The 12,107-nt window shown below is 35.6% G+C and overlaps 2 protein-coding genes across 4 annotated transcripts; one reads left to right on the top strand and one right to left on the bottom strand.

Annotated features, from left to right (window-relative positions):
* LOC120000401 (ervatamin-B-like) lies at positions 1-3,257 on the top strand. Of its 3 annotated transcripts, none has more exons than XM_038848490.1 (6): positions 1-57; positions 192-1,972; positions 2,083-2,137; positions 2,231-2,532; positions 2,623-2,748; positions 2,846-3,257. In XM_038848490.1, the coding sequence occupies exons 2-6, from the start codon at positions 1,913-1,915 to the stop codon at positions 3,077-3,079; spliced, it is 777 nt and encodes a 258-aa protein (XP_038704418.1). In that variant the 5' UTR covers positions 1-57; positions 192-1,912; the 3' UTR covers positions 3,080-3,257. The 3 variants fall into 3 exon arrangements, with proteins under 3 accessions (XP_038704418.1, XP_038704424.1, XP_038704411.1); XM_038848496.1 differs by having other exon boundaries at positions 7-790; positions 1,931-1,972; XM_038848483.1 differs by having other exon boundaries at positions 7-1,972.
* A 2,219-nt stretch (positions 3,258-5,476) lies between these two features.
* LOC119995873 (UPF0725 protein At4g29550-like) lies at positions 5,477-8,285 on the bottom strand. The gene is made up of 5 exons (XM_038842374.1): positions 7,978-8,285; positions 7,737-7,868; positions 7,449-7,647; positions 7,025-7,086; positions 5,477-5,703 (listed from the first exon to the last, which is right to left on the bottom strand). The coding sequence occupies exons 1-4, from the start codon at positions 8,191-8,193 to the stop codon at positions 7,040-7,042; spliced, it is 594 nt and encodes a 197-aa protein (XP_038698302.1). The 5' UTR covers positions 8,194-8,285; the 3' UTR covers positions 5,477-5,703; positions 7,025-7,039.
* Between the last annotated feature and the right edge of the window lie 3,822 nt (positions 8,286-12,107).

Consider the following 12,107-nt stretch of genomic DNA (forward strand, 5'->3'; position numbering starts at 1 on the left):
AAAAGCAAAAGCCGCTCATCCGTACTCCTCAACTAGATTTCTCTCTGACTGCAAGAGGTAATTTAGTTCATGAGAGGCGCAGACCTGCAGATCTTCTTCGCTTCACTTCAACCCTTCCATTCAACACTTCATATTCACTTATGATCTCTCCATCTCCTTATTTTAATTGTTGGCTTCTCTACATCTTTCAGTTTATCGGCATGGCATCGATGGCTACAACTGGTGAAAACCCTTTGATTGTCGGACAAGATCTGCTGTCTTTCAGTTTATCGGCATCGATGGCCACAACTGGTGAAAACCCTTTGATGGTCGGACGAGACCTAGACCATCCGTTCATCATGAACGGACGGTCCAGATCTTGTTCGTCCTTTAAAGGATTCTACTTGACCCTCATCGAGCAGGATCGAGCAGGAAGTAGACCAAATCTTGTTCGTTTCTTGATAGTATTTCTGACATCTTTCAGGTTTGGTTTTGCAATTTTTGGAAATTTTTGGGAACCGTCTGCTCTCTCTCTACACCTGTATCCCCAAACCTTCAGCCCACCTCTGAGCCGACCCATCACCCACCCTAGAAGCCCACCCATCTCCCCGCTCTTCTCCCATCCAACCCAAAAAATTTCAGCCCAGTCCAATTTTCCCTCACATCTCATCTCACGTGCAAGCCCAAATCTCATGTCAAGAACCATCCTTAAACCCTAATATAGTAATACCAAAGGCCCCATTTTCAAAACGCTGTAACATCATCTTACAGTCAGGTTCTTCAGATTTCTCTAGCATCCAGGAGCCTCCAGGTTTGGTTTCTCATATTTCAATGTTATTTCAAGGTTTTTAGGGAATGTGATTTAGTTGTTGTTCAATAATGAGTAGCATGAAACTGATTTACCGTTTTTACTGTCAAAACTGTTTTTAAATACCGCTATGATTAACCATCGATCAGTGTGAACTAGATTGAGATTCAGTAATTCCTCCCATGATTCTTTCTCATGTGTGTTGGTTGGACCATAAACAACGATTATACACAATTTGAAGTTCTGAGTAGGGTAGCATGAGTTTCTGGCTTTGAAGAATGTCTTGTTCCATTTCTTTGACATACCGCCCATATTTTTTTTCCTGCATTTCCTGCTAGACAATTATGCTATGTTTGGTTAGTCTATTCTGGTCAGAACGGAACACTCAATTCCTATTCCCAAGGAATCCATATGTTTGGTATGAGAGGTATGAGAAATAACATAAAGGAAGGGATTGATTTTTGGCCATTCTAAGGAACTGATGGTTCCTCCCTCCTAAGGAGCCATGTATTTCAGCCAGAAAGGGAATTTGCTTCATTTGCTGCTGTGGAACGTGTCTTCTCTTCTTTTTTTATGGCATCCGGATATTGAGACCTGTTTGCTTGATTGACAGTGTCTTATTGTGGTGATTTCCCTGATTTTGCTCCAATGCTTGCTTTTGGCTCACTTAATTTGAGCTTTTTTGAGTATTTTATTGCAATATTTACATATGGTATTTACACTTTCTGATTCCCCTATTCTGGCTAGCCTTTTGATTTAGGTGTGGAATTGGGTATCTCTTGGTGTTCTCTTAGTCATGCAGTTCAGAAAATTTTTTTGGTTATAATATGAAGGGCCAAACATTGGAATTCTTGGAATTCCCATCTTGTTCCCATTCTCATTCCAGTTCCCACGACTAACCAATCATAGTGTTAATGTTGTTATCAATCCATGATTTGGCAGCGATTTCTCTTATCAGTTGCGTTCACTTTGGTCTCCTGGATGCGGAGCAAGCCCACTATTTTAACTCTATTTAGTTTTGGTGTTTGCATGTAAATGTGATATTTTCTACTGATCCATAGGGTTTTTTTTTTGACATTTTTGTTTTATTTGTTTGTATTTTTAACTCTAAAAAAACTATTAACTATGTATTCTTACTTGCAGTTGAAGTTGAAAATGGCTTCAGTCTCACATAATGTATCACAGGTTTTTTTTTGATTTGGTTTTTTAAATTTATTCCGTCTTATTAATATGTTAATGGTATGGTTTTGTTTGTTATTTTGTTTTTGTTTTTATCATATTGATGATTGGGACAGGATGCTGTTGATTGGAGAAAGTATTTGACTGTAATTCGTGATCAAGGACATTGTTGTAAGGATATTAATTGTTGCATTTTGGGTAATATTACAATTATTATTGTTTTGTTATTAAAACCAGTTGACTTTTAAAATTATATATTTTTAGGGTGTTGTTGGGCATTTGCATCTACTGCTGCAATTGAGGGGGCGTATAATATATTCTGTCCTAAGGTCTTTTACGAGGTTTTCGGGGAGAAAATATTCAATCCCTCTGTGATGCATTTGTCTGTTCAGCAGCTAATTGATTCTGTAGTTATAGATCCAACAAAAAATAGAGTTCAGAGGGGCACTGGCTGTTTCACCTCGTCTCCCAATAATGCATACCGTTGGATTTTGGAGAATGGTATATGCTTTGACCGACATTATCCCTACCTGGCAGAGAGAGGAAGACCTAAAGAAATTACCGCGGTAATTCTTTTTAAAAAATATTTGTATTTTGTTGGTTATTTTTTTAATAGTATGATGATTTATCTATTATTTATTTTTATATTTATACAGCCAGTGTTACGGATTAATGGTTTCTCTAGAGTGGGACAGAGTGAGGAAGAAATACTCAAAGCAGTTGCCAAACAACCTATTACGGCGGGGATAAAATTTTCTTCTGCACTGTTAAAATTTAATGGGGTAAGTTATATCACTTAACTTGAATACACAATTAAATCATTTTTTATTTATATATCTTATTCATATATATTAATATAACTTCATGTCTTTTTTTTAGGATGGTGTTTATGAAGGACCACCTCCGGACGAGAACCAAAAGTGCTTTGGCAGGCATGCGGTTTTAGTAGTTGGATATAGTACTACACCGGAGGGCAAAAGGTACTATCTTATTCGAAATTCATGGGGCGAGAAGTGGGGTGATCATGGCTATGCCAAGGTTAGCCGAGAGAAGATAAATGATGAGTATTTGCTTTCCCAATTTTCTTATCCTGATGTTGGTGATCAGAGTTAATTTTTGTAACAATTGATTAGAAAAGATATTGTCGACCAATCAGTCTTGTTTTTTGAACACTTCCTATTGTTAGGTTAGTTATTAGAGTATTCAAAGGTTCTGGTACTTGAATCAAATTTCCTTTTGAAGCATATTATTGGAAATCACATTTTCAAGCTATGGACTTTACATGCTTTCATTTGTTGTAAATACTTCATAGTTGGTTGGGGAAATTGTCAGGAATCAGTATTCCCTAATATTTACAAATGTTGCATGATCAAGATGGTCATTTGATAACATATCGAATGCTGATAATATCTATCATGAGCTTAAGTTATACATTGCAACACTGTAGTGAAATGGTGAGCCTTTGCAAAAGATGACACATGCCAGCATTACGATGTTGTCCCTTGACTCCTTACTTCAGTAAGTTACTGTTGCTATTACTTCATAAATCTCTATTTGACCTCTGATACCTAGAAAGTTTCCGAGCAAAATTGTTCAGATCTCCTGTGAACTTTTCCAATTATTTATAATCAAAGTATTCAAAACATTTCCTTGACTCAACATTTGGAAAATGTCACTTTAAACTATGATTATCATGCTTTCCCCTTTCAGCCCTAGCTAATACAGTGGAAGTTAAACCCTCCCAATCCCAGATAACTGAAGATTCATACTAATGTCTCTAGTGTCATTCCCATAAAGAAAGAAAGAAATAAATTAATTTATGTATTCCATATGCCAAGGGAAATTGCTTTTCCTGCGAAGTATTTCCGAGGAATCCAGAACCACAATTTGAGACCCCCTGCTCCGCACATGTATCATGTCAAAAGGCAGTCAGAAACCACACATTGAACGGTTAAGAATTTCCTTTGGCCTTCATCTACGATCCCGAATTTCCCTTAGCCTTCATCTACCTTCTCCCGAGTGTAAATGGAATCACAGCCATCCTAGCAATTGATTTTGTCCATTGATTGATGTAAGTGTAGGGGTCCACAAAATCTAGTGATTGAATCAGAGGGTGACATGTTAGTCACTAGGATGATAGGAATCTCATTTATTGGGATCTCTATCACTTTTGTTTGTTATTTCAGTCTACTACTTCACAATTCACTTTTTTTTTTTTTTTTTTGTTTTTTATGAAACGAGGCATTAGAACAAAGAAAACAAGATACAATAGGGCATCAAAATGGATGGCCTGAACAGAATACAAGGGCAGAGGGGAAAGAAACAAAACCAAAGAGAACTAAAGGCAAGGCAAAGCAAAGCAGAAAAGAGCTAGATAAATGGACCTAGTACAGCTACTAGGGAAGATTAAAACCATAAAACATAGTCAGATGATCTTCTAACCCCTTCTCGCGCTAGCAAATCTGCCATAGCATTCCTCTCTCCCTCAATATGCGATGCACTTCCTGATTTTGTAGTTGGAGTTTTGAAAGGCTAATTGGGTTGAGTGCTTGGTTAAAATTCCATGGAAATGGGAGTATCCCTTCTGAGGGACCCACTTGAACCATGTTCTTTTTTTTTTTTTTTTGGTCAAGTAAACATCAGTGCCGTTTTGAAAGATGATATTGGATCACAAAATTTATGTTTTTAGGTGAAGTTATCGACAAATTTCTCAAGGATCCAATTATTTTGTGATTAAAACTTTTATATGTGATGCTTTGTGTAGAGGGTATAATCAATGATTTGTATTGTTGAACCACCGACAACTTGAGGTCGATGGATTTATCTATCATCTTCACAAGAGTTAACAGTAGTGTTCTTTGATTGATTAAAATTTTTTTGCAGGTGTTAAATTATTAATCATAATTTTTTTTTTCTTAAGTTTGCTTTATTTTACAATTAAATCTGACGTGTAACTACAGTTTGCCACCCTGTGTAGCCTAATTGTCAGAAAATGGCAAAAATGAATAGCTTTTTAAGACATTAAGGACATAATAAAAATTTTTGTGTAACATTAAGGACATAAGCAATAAATTTTAAATTTTAAGGACATTCGAGAATTTTGTGAAACTTCATGGACATAAACAATGATTTAGCCTTCAAGTTCTTTCTTTAGTGGCACATCCCAACCATTCAACAGATCCCACAATCCCACAACATCAAAGGGCTAACTCTGATGCAACCTTATCCCCCAACTCTCATATTTCCCATCACATCCCGCTACCAACCATAAACGTTTTTTCTTACATCAAACAGCATCCCCTCTAACCAATGCTTCTCTCACTCCTTAAACACTAAACTAAGCACACCCTCACAATTGTCCTCAAAGCACCTTCTCTTACTAACCCTTCAACTTTATTATCTCTCCCTAATAAGAGTCTACCCAGAAAAATGTTCATTGTTGTACAGTCACACCCACCCGCAAAGTATTCATATTTTCATATTTAATACATTAGCCAACTGCAACATCTAGTCAGAACAAGCACAACAAAAAAATAAGCTAATGGTCAAACATAAATAGTTCCACTCCACAAATGAAACCATAACAAGATATGTCAAATAGACGAGTGCACTTGCAACATACATATGGTTGTTTCAAAACCTTTACCGACTTTTGTTTCATTCAAATAAAACCACCTTTTTACAGTCCCATTAGCATAATAATACCCATAGTTGTCAACTCTTCAGTCTTCAGTCACCTGCAAAAAAAAAGAGCAGCAATATGCATTCATAACAAAAAAAAAAAAAAAAGTAACCTCTACAACTGTAGAATTCACTGATTCAGGGAATATATTACATTTGGCAATTCCAATATTTCATCTTCAACCTCAATAGTTTCCTTTTCCTTAGCACATGTTTGCAAGACCCAAATGATCACAAGGATAAGATTTCTCAACTTTGGTTGTTTAATCTTATGTCAGTTTATGGATCTGAATAGCAATTCCAATAATTTCTTGGTTATGGGAAGGAGAGTAAAATTGCAAAACAATTAGACTTAGCAAACCCACAGAAATGACATACAGGCAAATACATGGACCAGCAGCGACGCTTAATCTCACCAATACTAATATGTAAGCCTTAAAAGGCGACCCCTAAATGAATGACCAAACTAACCACCCTACATGCCAAATACCGAACGACCAAAATTTCCTTAACATTAAGTGTTTAAATTCTAACGTTAAACAATTATAAATACTATAACTCCATGTGACATTTTCAACTAAATTGAAATCATAATTAATAATTCAGTAAAAGAGGAACAACTATGAGGATCAGAACCTTGACACACCAGGCAAAACCAGAGACACCAAAAGAACAACAAAGAAATGCAAATAATGATACATTAAGTTCAAAGTATGCTTTTTCCTTTACCAAAGGCTACTATAAAAGACAAAAGGCTAGGCACATCACTATCTTGTCAAGAAAGTAGTTGTTCATCAAACTAATAAACGGCAGAGATGGCTTTACAATTTAACAAAGATTATGTAACTTTATGCTCATCATTTTGTCCATTAAAAGTTTTAGATACTGAGCATATTTTCATACAATTTTCCCTGTACCATGTATAGTGTATTTTTGTAAAAGAGAATAAATAAATACATAATATATAAAGATAGTGCCCACACATACACAGTAAGGATACTCCCAAGGATCCCTAGTGGAAGCTACAATAAGAACTATGTATCTCAATATTAGATACGAGTGGAGCGCTAAGATTAGAAGTAGTTCACTTTTTCCAAATTTTAGCTATGGCTATTTTGACAATTTGTCCGAGTATCACTGCCTCCATGAAATTTTATTGTTGAATCTGGTCAACAATTTTGATACATATTCAGTTTTGGAAAACATTAATTATTAGAGTAATCAACTCATCAACATAGCCACATGTCAAGATAGTGATGGTCTAGTATTTGCTTGTAAAGGATCCTTTACCAACAACAGTTGTTCAATTAACAGACCAATGAGATTCACATGTACGGTTTGCTAATCCTTGTGTAAAATAGAAGTAATCTACGTTACCTGAGATGACAGATATCAGCAACAAAGTGATGCCTTGCCAACCTGTTCATTCTCAGTAGTACCTATATCCAGAAATTCAAATTTCAGAAGACATTCATACATAAAGAAAATATATAAAGTCTCATAAACAATGTCAACCAAGGGAATCATGCATTATACAGTTGAGTATACACAACAAAATTCTTGTCAAATTAGTTATTGTGTAGCCCAAGCATCATTTTTGTTGCAATTACGATTAGTTAAAACTCTCCTTCCTGCACAATGAACTCACACAGTTTTCCGATCTAGGTTAATATGGAGATCAAGTTTTGCTGGATTGCTGCAGAATTGTTGATGAAAACTATAAGAAAAATGAAATCTAACAATCCCCAAAGCTTTGACAGATTGAATTAGAATTAACCATATTTATAAAAAATTAATTTACCTTGATTTTTGGTGTGTGAGGGTTTCAGCCTGCAAAATTTCAACTCGTCTTCCTCTTTTCCGGGCGCTAACAACACTAGAGCTTGGAAGGTTTTAATTTGACCATCAGCATCCTTTGCCTCAAAGGTAATATACAAGTCGACACCACGGACAACCATTGAGGTTAGAATCAAGAGCCTCACAAACACAAAATTCGTATTCTACAATCATTAAAAACGCACAGTGAATGTTTGAGTAGGATGAATAAAACTTGAGAAAAATCCAAAAAACAAAAAACAAAACAATCAACCTCTTTCTCGTTGAACTGCTTTATCGCCAACTCTGCGAAAGGAGTGGCTAAATTGCGAAAATAGTCATTAATTTCCAGACGTGTAACCATATTAAACATAGAGTACTGACTGAAGTCATCGACCTCAAAACCCTGTTCATCGAAGAAAAATTCATAAATTGCAAAATCGTAGCGTATGCATGAATCTTGAAGCGACAAACACGCTATAATTATTATTAAGTGAAATATGCAGTGCTCTCACCTCGCTCTCCTCAACCTGTCTAGCATACTCTTTACATACGTCTTCGGGCATCTCCATATCGTCATCGTCATCATCGTATTCAGGTATTTTGTCATCGGATCCACCTTCACAAACAGATTTGTTGCAACCGTCTCCGGATTCGATTCTAGGCCTTTTGTCGGGCGGAGATTGATTCTCCAATCTCGACTCCCGTCCTTCCGTGCAGAGGCTCGCCATTCACACACAGATGTTGTAGAGAACAAACCCTAGCCAGAAAGCTTTTTCGTTTTCTCGATTTGTGGATAGATCTGACGGACATCGAGAGGGAGGGTACATAACTACTTATATATAAGAGGACTGGGATATTGATTGACCTCAGAACCATATGGGCTATTGGAATGGACTTATTCTACACATTATGGGCCTCGTGAATTTAGTGATTTGAGTCGGGCCGGTTCTACATTAAAATTTTCTCTCAAAACACATTGTATAACTATTGAAGCCCAAACCGGAATAGAAGGACCAGCTTGGGCCCTGGTGAATAGATGATAGGTTTATGGGCCTAAACCCTGAAATCTGGAGTCTGTCATTCATTCTTATGGGTTTATGGGCCCGAAGTCCAGAACCAGTCATGCTCAAATAAATCGTTCAAAACAGAGAGAGCCCTTTGGGGGTCGCACCTGATGTCCAACAATGCATAAAGAAGCTCCACTAATGAAGGGCCGACGGTCATCTTCGGTTTATGGGCCTCAAGCCAATCAAGCCCGAATTATGATCATGCGACGTCCGACAATGACAGCTTAGTATACTATCCCCGATCTGAACACGTTGATGCTAACCTAGTTGTGGATTGTCATGATAATCCTGTTGCGAATCGAATCTTTTGTTGTTAACTTCCAATCCCTAAATCCAAAAGTTAAATTTTTTTTATTGTTATAATTATTATTAATTATAAAGTTAACTTTAATATTTTTATATTCACTATTGTTGTAATAAATAAATTTGTTATATTCAATACACTTACTAAATGCATAATACACATGCACGTAATTTATACAACAATTTTAAGACAATATATGTTATCAGTAAAAGTACAATCAAACACCTATTAACATTTCAATCACCATATATGCTATCATTTATTACAACCCTTTATTATATACAATATATGCTACTGTTAAAATTGTCTACCAAACGCGTTATGTGGATCGGCCATTTTAAAAAAGAAAGTAACACCATTTTCTTTGTGTCACGTATGAGTGTTATAAAAAGGGATAAGTATAGCAGAAACCCTCAAACTTATTAAAAGGGTCAATTGAGCCCCTGTACTTTTTTTCGTGTTAAATCAACCCCTCGACTTCAAGCAATTGTCCTTGTTAGCCCTTCCGTCTTCTTGTGATGTGGACCTGAATATGTTACATGACATCCATTTGAGAAAAAAAAATTAAAATTACATGTAAAAGGTGACATGGCTTTAAAAAAATTTAAAAACAAAATCTAATTATTTGTTCTTTGTACTCTCTCAGACAAACCCTAACCACTCCATGATTTAGAAGTACCACCATCGTTACTCCGTCTGCCAAGCTGTGGATGATATTGGGGCCTCCGCCTGAAAGTCTACCCATGTTATTTCTCAAGGTAAAGAACGCCTCTTAGCTTCTAATGATAGTCGCGATTGTGATTATACATATAAGATCTATATCGTGGTTCTATTGCAAAGAGATTTTCAAAGCAAAATCAATCAAATAAAATTCAATTGCAATATGTTTCCTCACTCTCTCTCTCTACCCTCTAATTTTCTCTCTCTCTCCCCTCTAATTTCCTCATCTGGTCAATTTCGGCTAGGGTTTATTTATGATGTTTTGGAAGATGCATAAATGATTCACTAAGAAAAGATGTAAACATAATAAACAATTTTTTTTTATTATCTCTATGATATGATTCTTTTAAGCATAAAAAAAAATAAACAGAGGAGTGACTGCTCATGTAGCAAAAGTTGCTAAACCCCGACCTTCAAGTCTAAGACTAGTGTGAATGTGTTAAATCGGAGGTCATTCATACATTGAAGTGTTTTCGGATTGATTAGTGGACTTTTAATTTCTTTTTTTTTTTAAGTATTTAATACATTATGAATTTAATATAACTTCTTTAGCAGAAATACGATTGTGACATCAATTATTCACAAATCTCTTGTAAAACCTTTTCCACTCCGCTTTAGCATATATCCCTTAAGACTATTTTAGTGATTTGTTCAATAGAAACTAAACGATCCTATTTGATCAAAATATCTAGTGGAAAACCCTTACAATATTTCTAAACAAGTTTCGGGAAAATAGGAGCCGGAGTGTTTTATGCAATTATTAACACAAATATTTTCGTATACTCTAAAAGTTAAAATCATAATTACTACTTATTAATATTTTCAAATTTGACCCAATAATAATATTTGTCATGCTTTCATTTGTTGTAAATAACTTCATACTTGGTTGGGGAAATTGTCAGGAATCAGTATTCCCTAATATTTACAAATGTTGCATGATCAAGATGGTCATTTGATAACATGTCGAATACTGATGATTTCATTTCAGCACTTTTTGACACCCAACTAAAAGATAAGATTAATTATAAAAAAATGCCTTATCTTTATAAATTTTATTTAATAAAATTATTTAATTTATAGAAGGATCTTATTTGATCCAAAGACAGTAGTGTGAGGGTTTAATGTTGACCAATAAAAGTATGAGCAAAACTGATACCTTGAGCTTATCAAAATTAAGGAAGGTCGTCTATCGTGAGCTTAAGTTATACATTGCAACACTGTAGTGAAATGGTGAGCCTTTGCAAAAGATGACACATGCCAGCATTACGATGTTGTCCCTTGACTCCTTAATTCAGTAAGTTACTGTTGCTATTACTTCATAAATCTCTATTTGACCTCTGATACCTAGAAAGTTTCCGAGCAAAATTGTTCAGATCTCCTGTGAACTTTTCCAATTATTTATAATCAAAGTATTCAAAACATTTCCTTGACTCTACATTTGGAAAATGTCACATTAAACTATGATTATCATGCTTTCCCCTTTCAGCCCTAGCTAATACAGTGGAAGTTAAACCCTCCCAATCCCAGATAACTGAAGATTCATACTAATGTCTCTAGTGTCATTCCCATAAATAAAGAAAGAAATAAATTAATTTATGTATTCCATATGCCAAGGGAAATTGCTTTTCCTGCGAAGTATTTCCGAGGAATCCAGAACCACAATTTGATACCCCCTGCTCCGCACATGTATCATGTCAAAAGGCAGTCAGAAACCACACATTGAACGGTTAAGAATTTCCTTTGGCCTTCATCTACGATCCCGAATTTCCCTTAGCCTTCATCTACCTTCTCCCGAGTGTAAATGGAATCACAGCCATCCTAGCAATTGATTTTGTCCATTGATTGATGTAAGTGTAGGGGTCCACAAAATCTAGTGATTGAATCAGAGGGTGACATGTTAGTCACTAGGATGATAGGAATCTCATTTATTGGGATCTCTATCACTTTTGTTTGTTATTTCAGTCTACTACTTCACAATTCACTTTTTTTTTTTTTTTTTGTTTTTTATGAAACGAGGCATTAGAACAAAGAAAACAAGATACAATAGGGCATCAAAATGGATGGCCTGAACAGAATACAAGGGCAGAGGGGAAAGAAACAAAACCAAAGAGAACTAAAGGCAAGGCAAAGCAAAGCAGAAAAGAGCTAGATAAATGGACCTAGTACAGCTACTAGGGAAGATTAAAACCATAAAACATAGTCAGATGATCTTCTAACCCCTTCTCGCGCTAGCAAATCTGCCATAGCATTCCTCTCTCCCTCAATATGCTATGCACTTCCTGATTTTGTAGTTGGAGTTTTGAAAGGCTAATTGGGTTGAGTGCTTGGTTAAAATTCCATGGAAATGGGAGTATCCCTTCTGAGGGAGGGACCCACTTGAACCATGTTCTTTTTTTTTTTTTTTTGGTCAAGTAAACATCAGTGCCGTTTTGAAAGATGATATTGGATCACAAAATTTATGTTTTTAGGTGAAGTTATCGACAAATTTCTCAAGGATCCAATTATTTTGTGATTAAAACTTTTATATGTGATGCTTTGTGTAGAGGGTATA

Source organism: Tripterygium wilfordii, chromosome 1, assembly GCF_013401445.1.
Source record: "Tripterygium wilfordii isolate XIE 37 chromosome 1, ASM1340144v1, whole genome shotgun sequence".
Taxonomy (NCBI): domain Eukaryota; kingdom Viridiplantae; phylum Streptophyta; class Magnoliopsida; order Celastrales; family Celastraceae; genus Tripterygium; species Tripterygium wilfordii.